Source organism: Geotrypetes seraphini, chromosome 1, assembly GCF_902459505.1.
Source record: "Geotrypetes seraphini chromosome 1, aGeoSer1.1, whole genome shotgun sequence".
In the NCBI taxonomy this organism is placed as follows: Eukaryota; Metazoa; Chordata; class Amphibia; order Gymnophiona; family Dermophiidae; genus Geotrypetes; species Geotrypetes seraphini.
The window spans coordinates 176,973,839-176,987,071 of record NC_047084.1 but is presented as its reverse complement, the minus strand read 5'-3'; the positions used below and the strand labels follow the sequence as shown (position 1 = coordinate 176,987,071).

Below are 13,233 nucleotides of genomic sequence, written 5' to 3'. Positions count from 1 at the left end.
TCCTTATGGATAGAAATTCCATGTGTGAAGGGAGGAATATAAAGGTAGGGTTATACTACCGTCCCCTGGGACAAAATGAGCAGACAGATGAAGAAATATTTTCAGAGATTAGGAAAGCTGGAGAAATGGGCAACACTATAATAATGTGTGATTTCAATTACCATTTGAATAGATTGAAGGAGCAAAAGCCTGCCACCAAATGCAAAAATACATAGGATTTCTGACCTGAGCTGCATATGCTTGGGTGAAAAACTGTAACACCAGTGATCTAAGCCAGAATACTTAAGGCCAAAAAAGCAAACAGGATGCTAGGAATTATTAAAAAAGGGATGGTTAACAAGAATAAGAATATTATAATGCATCATGGTGCAACCTCATCTGGAGTATTGCATTAATTTCTGGTCTCCTTATCTCAAGAAAGATATAGTGGTGCTAGAAAAGGTTCAAAGAAAAGCGACCAAGATGGTAAAGGGGGTGGAACTCCTCTCGTATGAGGAAAGACTAAAACAGTTAGGGCTCTTCAGCTTGGAAAAGAGACGGCTGAGGGGAGATATAATTGAAGTCTACAAAATCCTGAGTGGAGCAGAACGGGTACATGTGGATCAATTTTTCATGCTGTCAAAAATTACAAAGACTAGGGGACACTCAATGAAGTTACAGGGAAATACTTTTAAAACCAATAGGAGGAAATTTTTTTCACTCAGCGAATAGTTAAGCTCTGGAACGCGTTACCAGAGGATATGGTAAGAGTGGATAGCATAGCTGGTTTTAAGAAAGGTTTGGACAGTTTCCTGGAGGAAAAGTCCATAATATATTATTGAGAAAGACATGGGGGAAGCCACTGCTTTCCCTGGATCACTAGCATGGAATATTGGTACACTAGTGACCTGGATTGGCCACTGTGAGAACGGGCTACTGGGCTTGATGGACCATTGGTCTGACCCAGTAAGGCTATTCTTATGTTCTTAGGTAAGAGGAGTTAGGAGTTGATAGCATTCTCGAAGGGGTGGGCTTTTAACTAGGCCTTGAACTTCCAGAGATGGAGCCCACCATAGGGATTTGGGTAGCTTGTTGCAAGCATATGGTGCAGTAAGCAGGGCCGCCATCAGAAATTTCTGTACCCCTTACTGAGCAATCCTATTGGGCCCCCCATGCACCCCTTCCCCCCCCCCCCCGACCTCCCCTTCTTCCATGGGCCGAATACACACATACTTTGCTCTGTCGCCGCACTCTTTGACCAAAAGATTTGTAAGCCTGCAACCACGTCAAGGTAGACTCTTTCAGCAGGGCCCTAACCTAACCTAAACTAAACTAATCTATACCTATCTATTCTAAACTAACATATGTCTAATACTGAACTAATAACAAACTAACAAACATCTGCATAATAAATAACTAATAAATAATAGTGCTAGTAGCTATAATTCACTTTTGAATGTAAAATCTCAGTTAAGGATTTCTTTTGACCTTTGTAGGCCAGAAGTAGATCACAATTGCACAATATTTTTTGTAACAAATATTAAATGTGTTTTTATAAATACTGTAAGCTTAATAAATATATCAGAAAAAACTACACATCTGAGCGCATATCTGAACATACACATCTGTATGATCCCATCCTCCTCTGCTTGCCTATAGCTGCATCATGAATGTTAAAAATGTACGATATGTTGATATGTGCACCTTCCTTCCTTCCCATCCATCCTCCTCAGCCTGTCCTTACACATCCACAGCTGCATGTTAATGATGATGTATATGTTATGATGATAAATAAGTGCATATGAGCACATCATTAACATGCAGCTATGGATGAATATAAAAAAGAAACAATATTCTGTACAATTGTCAATTTATAAATCAGCGTCTTCTCCCCATTCTCTCTTCCCCATTTCCCTTCAGCGTCCTCAGCCCACTCTCTCTCCACTTCCCTTCAGCACACGCACATAAAAACAAGTAAGTAATTTATATCATTTTCATTCTATTCATTCATAGAAATTAAAGTCTACATAATGCCAGTCACATAACAAAACATGATTTTACAAAAATAATTCCCTGCACAGTCAAGCCTTCAAGGATTACTAGATGTCTTTTAGCAGTTCCCCTCCCTCCCTCCCCCTTACCTTTGTGGCCAAGTCAAAATGATCTACCAACAATAAAATTTTAAAAACACAAAGCATGCTGTACGCAGAGAAAATGTTAATTATCATTTATATTCCGCGGGTTTTCAAAGAGGTCAAGGCAGATGACTTTATGCAATGTCACCTCAGTAACAACTATACAAAAATAGACAAATATTCCCCCTCCCTTTTTACTAAAACGCAATAGCGGTTTTTAGCGCAGAGAGCTGCGCTGAATGCCCCATGCTGCTCTCAACGCTCATAGGCTCCCTGCGCTAAAAAACGCTATTGCGGTTTAGTAAAAGGGGGCCATAGTGCAAAATATAGACAGCATATATAAATTCTCAAAGTAGACACATTTTGATCACTAAATTGAAAATAAAATCATTTTTCCTACCTTTGGTAATTTCATCAGTCTCTGGTTGCACTTTATTCTTCTGACTGTGCATCCAATATTTCTTCCCTTCTTTAAGCCTCCTGTATGCTTCCTCTCCTCCAGACCTCATTCCCTCCCCAAACTTTTTCTTTGTTTCACCCTGTCCCTTCTTTCTTTTTCTCTCTCTCCATACCCCCTTTCTTTCTGTATGTCTGTTTTTCTCTCTCTCACCCTGCCCCCTTCTTTCTCTCTCCACACCCTCTTTCGTTCTGTATGTCTGTCTTTCTCTCTCTCTCTTTCCATGCCCCATTTAACTTTGTTTCACCCTGCCCCCTTTCTTTCTTTCTGGCTTCCTGTCCCCCCTTTCTTTCTTTCTCCCTGCCCTCCCCTATGCCACCACCATTGGGAAAATGCTGCCACTGCCACTGGGGAATAGGCTGCCACTGCCGCCATCGGGAACAGGCCGGCGCCGAGTTCGCCCTGCTTCTCTTCCCCGCGGGGCCAACCAACTCTCGCCACCCGACGTCAATTCTAACGTTGGAGAGGACGTTCTAGGCCAGCCAGGCAGCGATTGGCTGGCCCAGAACGTCCTCTCCAATGTCAGAATTGACGCGAGTGGCGAGAGTTGGCCGGCCCCACAGGGAAAAGCAGGGAGAACTTGGCGTCGGCCTGTTCCCAATGGCGGCGGTGGCACTCAAGTGGCTAAAGAGCCGCAGTTTGCCGGCCTAGGGAGAACACTGGAGGGTGGCCAGCTGTGCACCCCCTTGGGACGTAAACCCGGGGCGAGGCGGACTGCCCCCCCCCCACCCTGGTATGCCACTTTCTGTACCTCACTCCCTCCCTATGACCAAAAATTCTCCTTTCTTCTATTCTCCGTGTACACAACCATCTCTTTCCCTCCCTTCCTCTCTCCCAAGTCCATGCCTTCTGTGTCCAAAAACTCATTCCCTCCCCCACCTCAGCATCTCTTTCCCTCCCTTACTCTCTCCCAAGTCCATGCCTTCTGTGTCCAAAAACCCATTTTCTCCCCCACCTCAGCATCTCTTTCCCTCCCTTCCTCTCTCCCAAGTTCATGCCTTGTGTCCAAAATGCACTCCCTCCCCCCTTTTGTGTTCCGCGTTTGCCTCCCAGCCCATCTTTGCAACTTTCTCAGCAAAACGAAGCTCAAGCCGCGAGGCTTGTCTTCTGTTTCCTGCCTGCCCTGCTGCGCACAAATAGCCGACCGGAAGTATTCTCCGACGTCAGCACTGACGTCGGAGGGCAGGCTTTGCTTAAGCCCTCCCTCCGACATCAGCGCTGACATCGGGGAACACTTGCGATCGGCTATATGTGAGCGGCAGAGCAGGCAGGAACAGAAGACGAGCCTCGCGGCTCGAGATGTATTGAACTCCGCGGGTCCCCCGTCCAGCTCTCTCCTGTCCACGTGGGGCGGACCGCCCCTCCCCCTAGACTGTGGCCTAGGACCCTGGGGGAGCCCGGGCCCCCTGTCAGCTCCGGGCCCCTGAATGCAGGACTGGTGGTACTGCCCTGATGGCGGCCCTGGCAGTAAGGTAGAAGGGATGGAGTCTGGAGCTGGCAATTGAAGAGAAGAACACAGATAAGAGGGACTTACCAGTTGAACGGAGCTCCCGGGGGAGAGGAGGGACGGGACAAAGGGGACCTAAGAGAAGAGAGATAGTGAGGGGCAGCTGAGTGAGTGCATTTGTAGGTCAGTACGAGAAGTTTGAATTGTATTCAGAAACTGATGGGAAGCCAATGAAGTGACTTTAGGAGAAGGGTAACGTGAGTATAGCGGCTCTCCTGGAATATGAGTCCTGCAGCCAAATTCTGGATGGATTTGAATGTAGCAAGATGCTAAGCAGAAGGCCTGAGAGTAGCGAGTTGCAGTAGTCTAAGCGCGAGATGATGAGGGCATGGATAAGTGTTTCAGTGTGTGCTTAGAAAGGAAGGATCAGATTTTGGTAATATTATAGAGGAAGAAGCGGCAGGTTTTAGCACTATGTTGTATCTGGGTGGTGAAAGAGAGGAGTCAAAGATGACCCTGAGATTACAAGCAGACAAAACAGGAAGGATGAGAGTATTGTCCATAGAAATGGAGAAAGAGGAAAGCAGAGAGATGGGTTTAAGCAGGAAGATGAGCAGTTTTGTTTTAGCCATATTTAATTTTACATGGTGGTGAGACATCCAGGCGGCTATTCTTTGCTCTGTACAACCTTTCCCTATTCTTTCTATAATGATGGGATTGGGGTTGGAAAAGGAGGAACTGTATTCTGGAGCAGAGTAACTCTCTCTTTTTTTTAGGGGGGGTGGGGGGTGGGGGTGGGAGGGTGTCTGTGCTCTATTTATTCAAAGCTAATTTTCTGCTGTTTCTTGCATGCTGCCTTGGAGGGAAGGGGATAGATTAAAAAGTAGCAGGCTGTTTTCTGCTGCCTGAGACTTATGCAACTGACCATGATACCTTGTTATATAGGGCTGAAGCATTTGTCTCTTTTGCCCATAGGTATAAGGCCCTTGCTCTTGAAACCCCCTTGGGATCTAGCTAGGTACTTGGGACCTGGGTTGGCTAATGTTGGAAACAGAATACTGGGCTTGATGGCCCTTTGGTCTGTCTCATTATGGGAATTCTTATATTCTTATGATGCATATGGCAGTCAACCCTCTTGCTCTCTCTAGCCCTAGCACAACCATTATCTTATGTTCTGAAGGGCACCATAAAAAAATTTGAATTGAAGCATTTCAATTTGGGGGAATTATCTCCTTGGCAGGTTATAATGAATGGATTGTTCCAGTTTTTACCATGCATGAAGTTGCTGTATATTTGGCCATGTGGAGTTTATAAATAAACCATAAACTAGTGATTGGCTTCTGACAAATATTCACTTCCAAATCCTCAGAACCTATTTGCAATATTGGCAAAGGAGACATTTTCACAAAATTGAATGTGTATGCCAGTAGATATGAATTCTAGGCGATATTTAGTCATACATATTTAAAAAATAATTTTGGTATGTAAAAGTATATTTCAGTCTTGCAAATGAAGAAAATAGTCTATCAAACTTATTCATGAATCAAATTTAGCAAGAGTTTGAAATTGTCATATTTTGATAACATTGTAATTATTGGCAGGAATACATGAAACTTTGGCTCACAAAAGTATCATGAATTCCATACAAGCTTGCTTATGACACCCAGGTTATGTCTCTGATGCAGTCATTGCAGAGAACCTCGTAGCCAAAACTTCTCAGAGTTCAGATGCTATCTTTGGCAAGCTTGTCTGCCCACACTAAAATCAATAAATACATTTTGGAAAAAGTAGGAAAGCACTTTGGAATGTTATGTGCCTTTTATTAGCAGCTCAGAAATAGACAGTTTGGGCTGTTAATCCATTTTGATGGCAACTTGCTTAACAATAGGTTAGTAATATTTCATTTTATAGTATAGAAGCTGCATTTGCAAATTTAGATAAGGATAGTTATGAGAAACCTATTGCATTTGCATCTCATATGTTTACTAGGAGTGAGAAAAACCATGCCTAGACAAAGATATAGTAGCTTTAAGTTTTTGTAGTCTAGAAATTTTCAGCTCCGCATCGAGATGGTCAGTAGGTTGCAGCATTAAAAAATAAAAGGTACCATCATGAGGAGCAGCTGTTGAACAGCTCAGCTGCTGCACCCTTCTCCCAATTTCCCCCCTTTTCAGAGTGTTGAGCACAGTTATTTTACTAAAGAGTGGAACACTAACATCTGGTTGCTTTTTTGCTGGTTTGCCACATAGTTGAAGTGTGCAGATGGTCTCTAAGACTAGGAAGAGAGACAAGGATTGTCCTTGCATTATGGAATCTAAGATGGCTACAGCTTTTGATCTGCCAAGCCTTTCAATCAGCTCTGCATGGACAGGCGAGTGTCGCTGAAGTAACTAAGACTCTGGAGGTGATGATAATTACGAAATTTCAACATATTATTGATCATATAGATGCAATGCATGAGAAGCTCGACAGTTTTGGTCTAGAGCTAGATGAATACAAGAAGAGTACCAGCATTCTGGAAGACAAAGTACAAACTGGAGGCCTCCAATGCTCAGTTGCAAAAAAAGTGGCATTTCTAGAAGACAAGGTAGATCACCCGGAAAACTGATCTAGATGGAACAATCTCTGTATGATTGGGCTTCCTGAGAGTGTAGCATATGGTGAACTCCAAAGGCATTATTTGTACAATCTCCAACTACAAATATCTAGTTTCAAGTTCAAATTCAAGTATATTGTGTTTAATATACCAACCATCAACAAGCATTTACAATGCTAAAAATAAATAAAATAAAAGGTAAAATAGTAATTGTATATATATGAGGGGGGCGTGAACATTGAAAAGACGATAAACAAGATCTAGGTTCTCTTCGGACTGAGCAAGTACATGTGTGAGACAAAGACGTGAATCTGATCCTCACCTTAGGCTTGTGATCTTTAAGGTCTTGTACTTTGGACATAAACAAGCTATTCTGCAAGCTCTCTGAGGTGGTGTGAAGTTGGACTATCTGTCATACTGCCTTTTGTGTTTGTAGAGTAGCCATGCAAAGGAAGGCCTTTGGCTCAGCTTGTTCAATGCTGGTGTCTAAGCAGATGCATTTTTTCTCTATTATACCAAGCAAGGCTCTGAGTTGTACACAATGGAGTGGCTCAAATATCTGATACCCTGAAAGCAGCAGCTGATTTTGCTACCTACCTCCTTGGAGTAGCCATTGGGATCATTGTGAATGGTCAGAGACTGACATTGGCCTAGACAGCCTTCTTGATAGGAATATCTTAAGAGATGACTGGATAAGCTGTGCATTGTAACAGTGTCTATAAAAAGGGGTTGTTGGTTCTCTCTAGAAGTCAGTAGAAACCCCCCTTTTTTTGCATTTATTTCATTGGGGTTTTTTTTCTTAATTTTACAGTATGTTTTGAACAAAATGTGGCTGTTTTTGAACAGTTAGGGTTTTTTTTACAGTTTGTTATGTTATTATCTTTGTGTATGTTCAATCTTTCAAAAATTTCTCATATGGATACTATATACACATTAAATAGAAAAGCGGATAAGACAGACCCTTGTGGAACACCCTGCTTCACTTTTATCACTGCATAAATCTCACCTTTACTCAAAATTTGCAGAGTGATCCAGTAGATAACATGAAAACCACACAAGAACCTCTCTTTTCACACCTAATGTTTCTAACTTTAATAACAACAAATTCAAATCAACAGAATCAAATGTGCCAGAAACATCTAAGGACACTAAACAAAAGGTCTGAATCTTATAAATGCCTTTTCTCTTCGGATCACCAATTGATATCAACAAGGTCTCTACAGTATGCTTTTCTGAATCCAAACTGAAAGATCTTATCCTCATACACTTTCAACAGTGTATGGCAGCAGCCAAGAAGGCAAACAGGTTGCTAGGAAGTATTAAAAAAGGGATGGTTAACAAGACTAAGAATGTTATAATGCCTCTGTATCGCTTAATAGGGACTTTAGTGAAAAAAGACTCTGAAACTCAACCCAGACAAAACAAAATTCATCTTCCTTGAAAATAACAAAGCCTCAACTATTACCAACATAGAAATCAACTCAATCAATTACCCCATTCAAACCACCCTAAAACTACTAGGCATGACAATAGACAGATGCTGCACCATGCAACCGCAAATAAACAAAACAATACAGAAATCTTTCACCGTTAAGACAAGTACGCAAATTCTTCGAAAGAGCACAATTCCAGCTCATAGTACAATCCCTTATCTTTTCTCACATCAAGCAGCACTATGGGGTAAAGACCTAGAACAATTACTCGTACCTACTACCTATAGGGAATTCAGGAAATGCCTAAAAACACATCTGTTCCTGAAATACTTAGGAAACCAACCTATATAATCTTAGTCCTCAACAAACGATCTCTAGAACTGTCAATCACTAAGTCTGTACTTCGTTTATTCCACTCAATCTGTAATCTTTAATCATTGTAAACCGCATAGAACTTCTTGGTCCTGCGGTATATAAATTGTTATTATTATTATTATCCTGGGTATACTTGATTATTGCAACATCCTCTACCTCCCCTGCCCTGCAACAATGATAAAAAAAACTGCAAACAGTTCAAAATACAGCACTAAGACGTGTCTACTCCTTAAGGAAACACAACCACATTACTGAAGCATTATTAACTCACATTGGCTCCCAATCCAGGAAAGAATACTATTCAAATTTTACTGCACACTATTTAAAACCTTAAACGGAGACAGCCCAATCTATCTGAACAACCGACATCCATAATACCTCAACCAGACATAGAAAAAACTCACACCCCATTCACCCACCCACCAATCAAAGAAGTTAAACTGAAAAAACTTTACGACGGCCTCCTAGCCACTCAAGCAGTGAAATTAGATAACCAAATCTCCAATCTACTGACAACCACAGACTACAAGTTATTCAGAAAAGAAATAAAGACCATACTCTTCAAGAAATCCCTGATTAAATCTTAACATCTGGAATACCTCCTTCCACCTATCTTCTTCCTAACTCTCTGAAAATACCCGCCCTCTCATTTTGTAACTCGCTGATTGTTCAGCTCTCTTCAGTGTGAACCGCCTAGAAGTCATCTGACTATGGCATTATAGTAGAATAAAGTTATTATTATTATTATTAAATAGTTCTTGACAAGTTCCACTGTTGGCTTGTTGAAAATATTGGCAGTGGTTGTAAACTGGTTGTCACTTTGCACTATAGTATTGGCCAGTAGGGATTTGAAACACTGTTTAAAAGTATTTATTGAAAATATTAAGATTTTAACATATTTATGATTTAAAAATTTTAAAATATAAGTGCAATAAATTTAAACAATTTGTACTGTAATATTGTATGATTCCTAAAGCTAACACATAGGATTCTTACATCAGGAGTCACAATCAAAAGCTAATTCTCCTGTATTTTGCTGGCACCACCTAACTGCCCTTAGGATCCTACAAATTGTCCATACAAAATCCATAGTGAACAGTTGCAAGAGGGTGTGGACCTTTGGGTTACAGAATACTATCAGTTAAGCACCTGACAGCAGTTAGATGCAAAAGTTTCCGCCAGCTATTGAGCTAGTGCAAGTGCTTGCATCAAAATTAGGTATACATAGAAACATTCTATGTTTCTATATTTGTCACCCTCAACCTCAGGGCAACGGGTACAGGGCTGCGGGGACAAGGAGGAACGCTTGTGTGCCACTGCGGGTGACACAAGGAAAAAGAAAATATAGAGTTTAGTGAAAGGATTGCCAACAAACCAGGAAAATATTCATCAAAATCAGGACTGGATTTATTGCTAACATCCAAGCAAACAGGCTGCTTCACTTGAGTGTTCATATACCAGTTTTAACTCAATACAAAAAAAAAAATAACTTTGTCAGGATACTTCATCAAATAGCACAGTCTCAAAATCTTGAGCTTCCAACTCATTAACAATACAATTTATTCTCAAGCCGCAACGGGCTCTATATTTAGCAAGAGAGTCCCAGCTTGGAAAAATTTCTTCAAAGAAACCCCCCCCCCCCCCCGTCTTTTCCTTCAGGTTACAAACCTGAACTAATGCCAGTGCAACAGCACTGTTCTTCCCCAGCAATGAAAAAGTGCTGGACAAGTGGTGTGCTCCACGTGGTGATAATTGCCACAATTTAGGCCCTCTATCCTACCTCAATAACTTGGGGCAAACCCCCACCACCTTGACAAAGAAAAAATCCACCTTCTAAACAAGGAAGAAAAATCAAATCAAACAATTCAGTGAAAGTTCTTTACAGTTCTTAGTCCATGTACTTCCCCTGCTTCCAATTCAACAAGTACGTAAAGCACAGCTCATAAAAAAAAACCAGTCCAAAAACAAAACACAAGCTTTATATTCTAATTAGGCAGTTACTCTCACTTGCCTTTGATCCAGCACACTTCCATGGGTTGAACTTCATTCAGTGCCTCAGCATTAGGCTCCGGTTCCAATTCCATGTCTTGAGTGCTTTCCACTGGATCAGGAGTTAGCTCAGCACCGGCTTCTGTAAACTCCATGCATTCAGGCAGTCAGTGGCCCTGCAGAGCTCTCAGCCCTGAGCTTAGCTGCCAGTCTTAGCTGCAGCTGCTCTCCTCCTCTCCACTTCTCCTTTTGCCTTTCTAATAGCTCAGTCCTAAGGTTGAGGAACTTGCAACCACGCCCCAAACTCCCAGGTGCAGAGGATATCCGGTTACAAACCCTGGGATAGCGCGGGGGAGGGGAAAACTGCAACTCAGTCCCTGAGCTCCCTCTACATCCTGCATATCACAATATGTAACTTACCCCCTCTTTTACTAAGGTGTGCTAACCGATAGCGTGTGATAAATGCTAACGTGTCTAAAGACTAACATGCACGCGTTAGCGTTTAGCATATGCTAAATTGATTAGAGTGCACTAAATCGATTAGCGCATGCTAATCAGTTAGCGCACCTTAGTAAAAGAGGGCCTTAGTGCAGCTTTCTTCAGGTTGGTCCTAGAGTACCCCATTGACCAGTGGCATAATAAGGGGGGAAGATGGTACATCATCCTGGGTACCATCTTGGTGGGGGCACCAGCACCTTTCTGACCCCTATGACACACCATGCTCACGCCCACGTCCTTCCCCCATCCCGTGCCTCTTTAAATCTTCACCAGTATGAGTAAATTCTCCAGTTTGCTGCTCATGCCGGCCTGGCTCACCTCTGAAATCACTTCCTGGTTGTGGGGCCTGGAAGTGACATCAGAGGGAAAGCCAATGCCGAGAGGATGTGAGTATGGTGTGGGAGGCAGGGAAGGAGCTAGGGATGGAGAGAAGTGCATAGGAGGCACCAACCCCCCAGGCCTCCTACCCTTATCAGTCATGTTTTCAGGATATCCACAATCAATATGCATACACTACCTCCATTATATGCAAATCTTTCATGCACATTCATTGTGGATATTCTGAACACCTGACTGGCAAAGGAGTACGCCCCGACTAATTTTGGAAACACAGACTTAGGACTTACACTAGTATTCTATAATAGTGGAACCTTGGTTTACGAGCATAATTCATTCCAGAAGTATGCTTGTAAACCAAATTGCTCGTATATCAAAGTGAGTTTCCCCATAGGAATGAATGGAAACTCACTTGATTCGTTCCCCCCCCCGAGGCTACTGGCGCTGCTCCATACCCCCCGAGAACCGGCATCACACACCCCCCCACCAGCAAACGCCCCTCCCCACCCCGCGATCCGGCATCCTCACCGCTCGCGTTGCCCAGGCCAGCCCAGCCCAGCCAAGAAGGAGGATCTTCGGGCACCGGCACCGACACCGACATGTCCTGTGCATTGGTGCTGGTGCCGGTGCCAAATTGGGGTAAGGGATGCGAGGCATGATTTGTGGGAATGTTTTGCTCGTCTTGCATAACACTCGCAAACCGAGGTTTGACTGTATATGCTTAATTGCTGATAAAGAATTTGTGATCAGAGCATCATACTGGCACCTTATTTTAGACAATCTTTTGAGAATCTCTAAAGGAATTAATAAGCTGGCTAAAAGAAAATAAGCATTCTAGCTTTTCCCCTTTTTATCACACTAACATCTTGGTCCATACATGTTTAAAGCATTTTTTCTGCCCAAATCCAGATTTTGCAGGCATCATGTGAGCAGCTTTGATTTTCAGAAAAGGGATTCAGATGTTCTTGCAATCAGAACTGAAGTAGCAAATGTAGGACAAAATGCTTCATCAGATGATAGAAATTTAGATTTCAAATAGCCCCCTTTCAGTTTCCTAAATTGTTTCTATTTCAGCTTTGAATGATTAATTTTTAAATTTGTTGGCTGGCTAAGGTAGCTATTTGTCATAGGCTCCTTTCCAATATCTGTTATTGCTTTTTATTTTTCTGCATGACAAATGAGAAGGAATGAGGGTTGTTATAGTTAAAAAGAAACATATCTTGGGCATCATAACATAAAGAGGAATAATTCTGAAAAAATTAAGTCATTGGCAGCAGTAGCGTACCTAGGGTATGTGGCACCCGGGGCCCATCATTTTTTGACACCCCCCCCCTATGTAAAAAAATATTTTTTGTAATGACCATGAAACAGAATAAATGGTCAGAATAGAAACAGGCAGTGAAAATTTTCTTATATTCCAAACATAACATAACATAAATTATGTCTGAATTGTCATGACATCAGAAGTACATATGAAGTAGTTGCAGGTGATGCTTGGGACAGTTCTGATTGTGTTAGTTCGGTTTTATGTGTTTTTTGAATAGAAGGGTTTTTATTTCTTTTTGAAGGTTTTGCAGTCTGTGGTCGATGTCAATTGACAGCTCGAATGGCTAGGAGGTTGTCGAACAGTTTTTTTCTTTTGACGTTTTTGGTTGGAGGGTGTGTGAATGGTGCGTGAATTCTCCTAAGTCTGTTTGAAGTGGATTGAATTATTTAGCTGAAGAAATTAGTTACCCCCTCATCCCACACACATTAATTCTCTTCCATTTTTGTTCCCATTATAAAAAACACTGATAAGTTCCCAGAAAAAAAATACATTAAAATAAGAAGTGAAAACAAAGGCCCCTACAGATGAGAACATAACATAAGAATAGCCTAACTGGGTCAGACCAATGGTCCATCATGCCCAGTAGCCCATTCTCATGGTAGCCAATCCAGGACACTAATACCTGGTCAAAACCCAAAGAGTAGCAACATTCCATTCTACC

The 13,233-nt window shown here is 42.0% G+C and overlaps 1 protein-coding gene across 1 annotated transcript in view; it reads right to left on the bottom strand.

Annotated features, from left to right (window-relative positions):
* The window catches only part of ANXA10 (annexin A10), a 166,647-nt gene extending 156,081 nt beyond the window's left edge, over nt 1-10,566 (bottom strand). The window contains exon 1 of the mRNA XM_033958721.1: nt 10,434-10,566. Within this exon, the coding sequence (XP_033814612.1) occupies nt 10,434-10,566 (133 nt within the window). The remainder of the gene's footprint in view (nt 1-10,433) is intronic.
* Between the last annotated feature and the right edge of the window lie 2,667 nt (nt 10,567-13,233).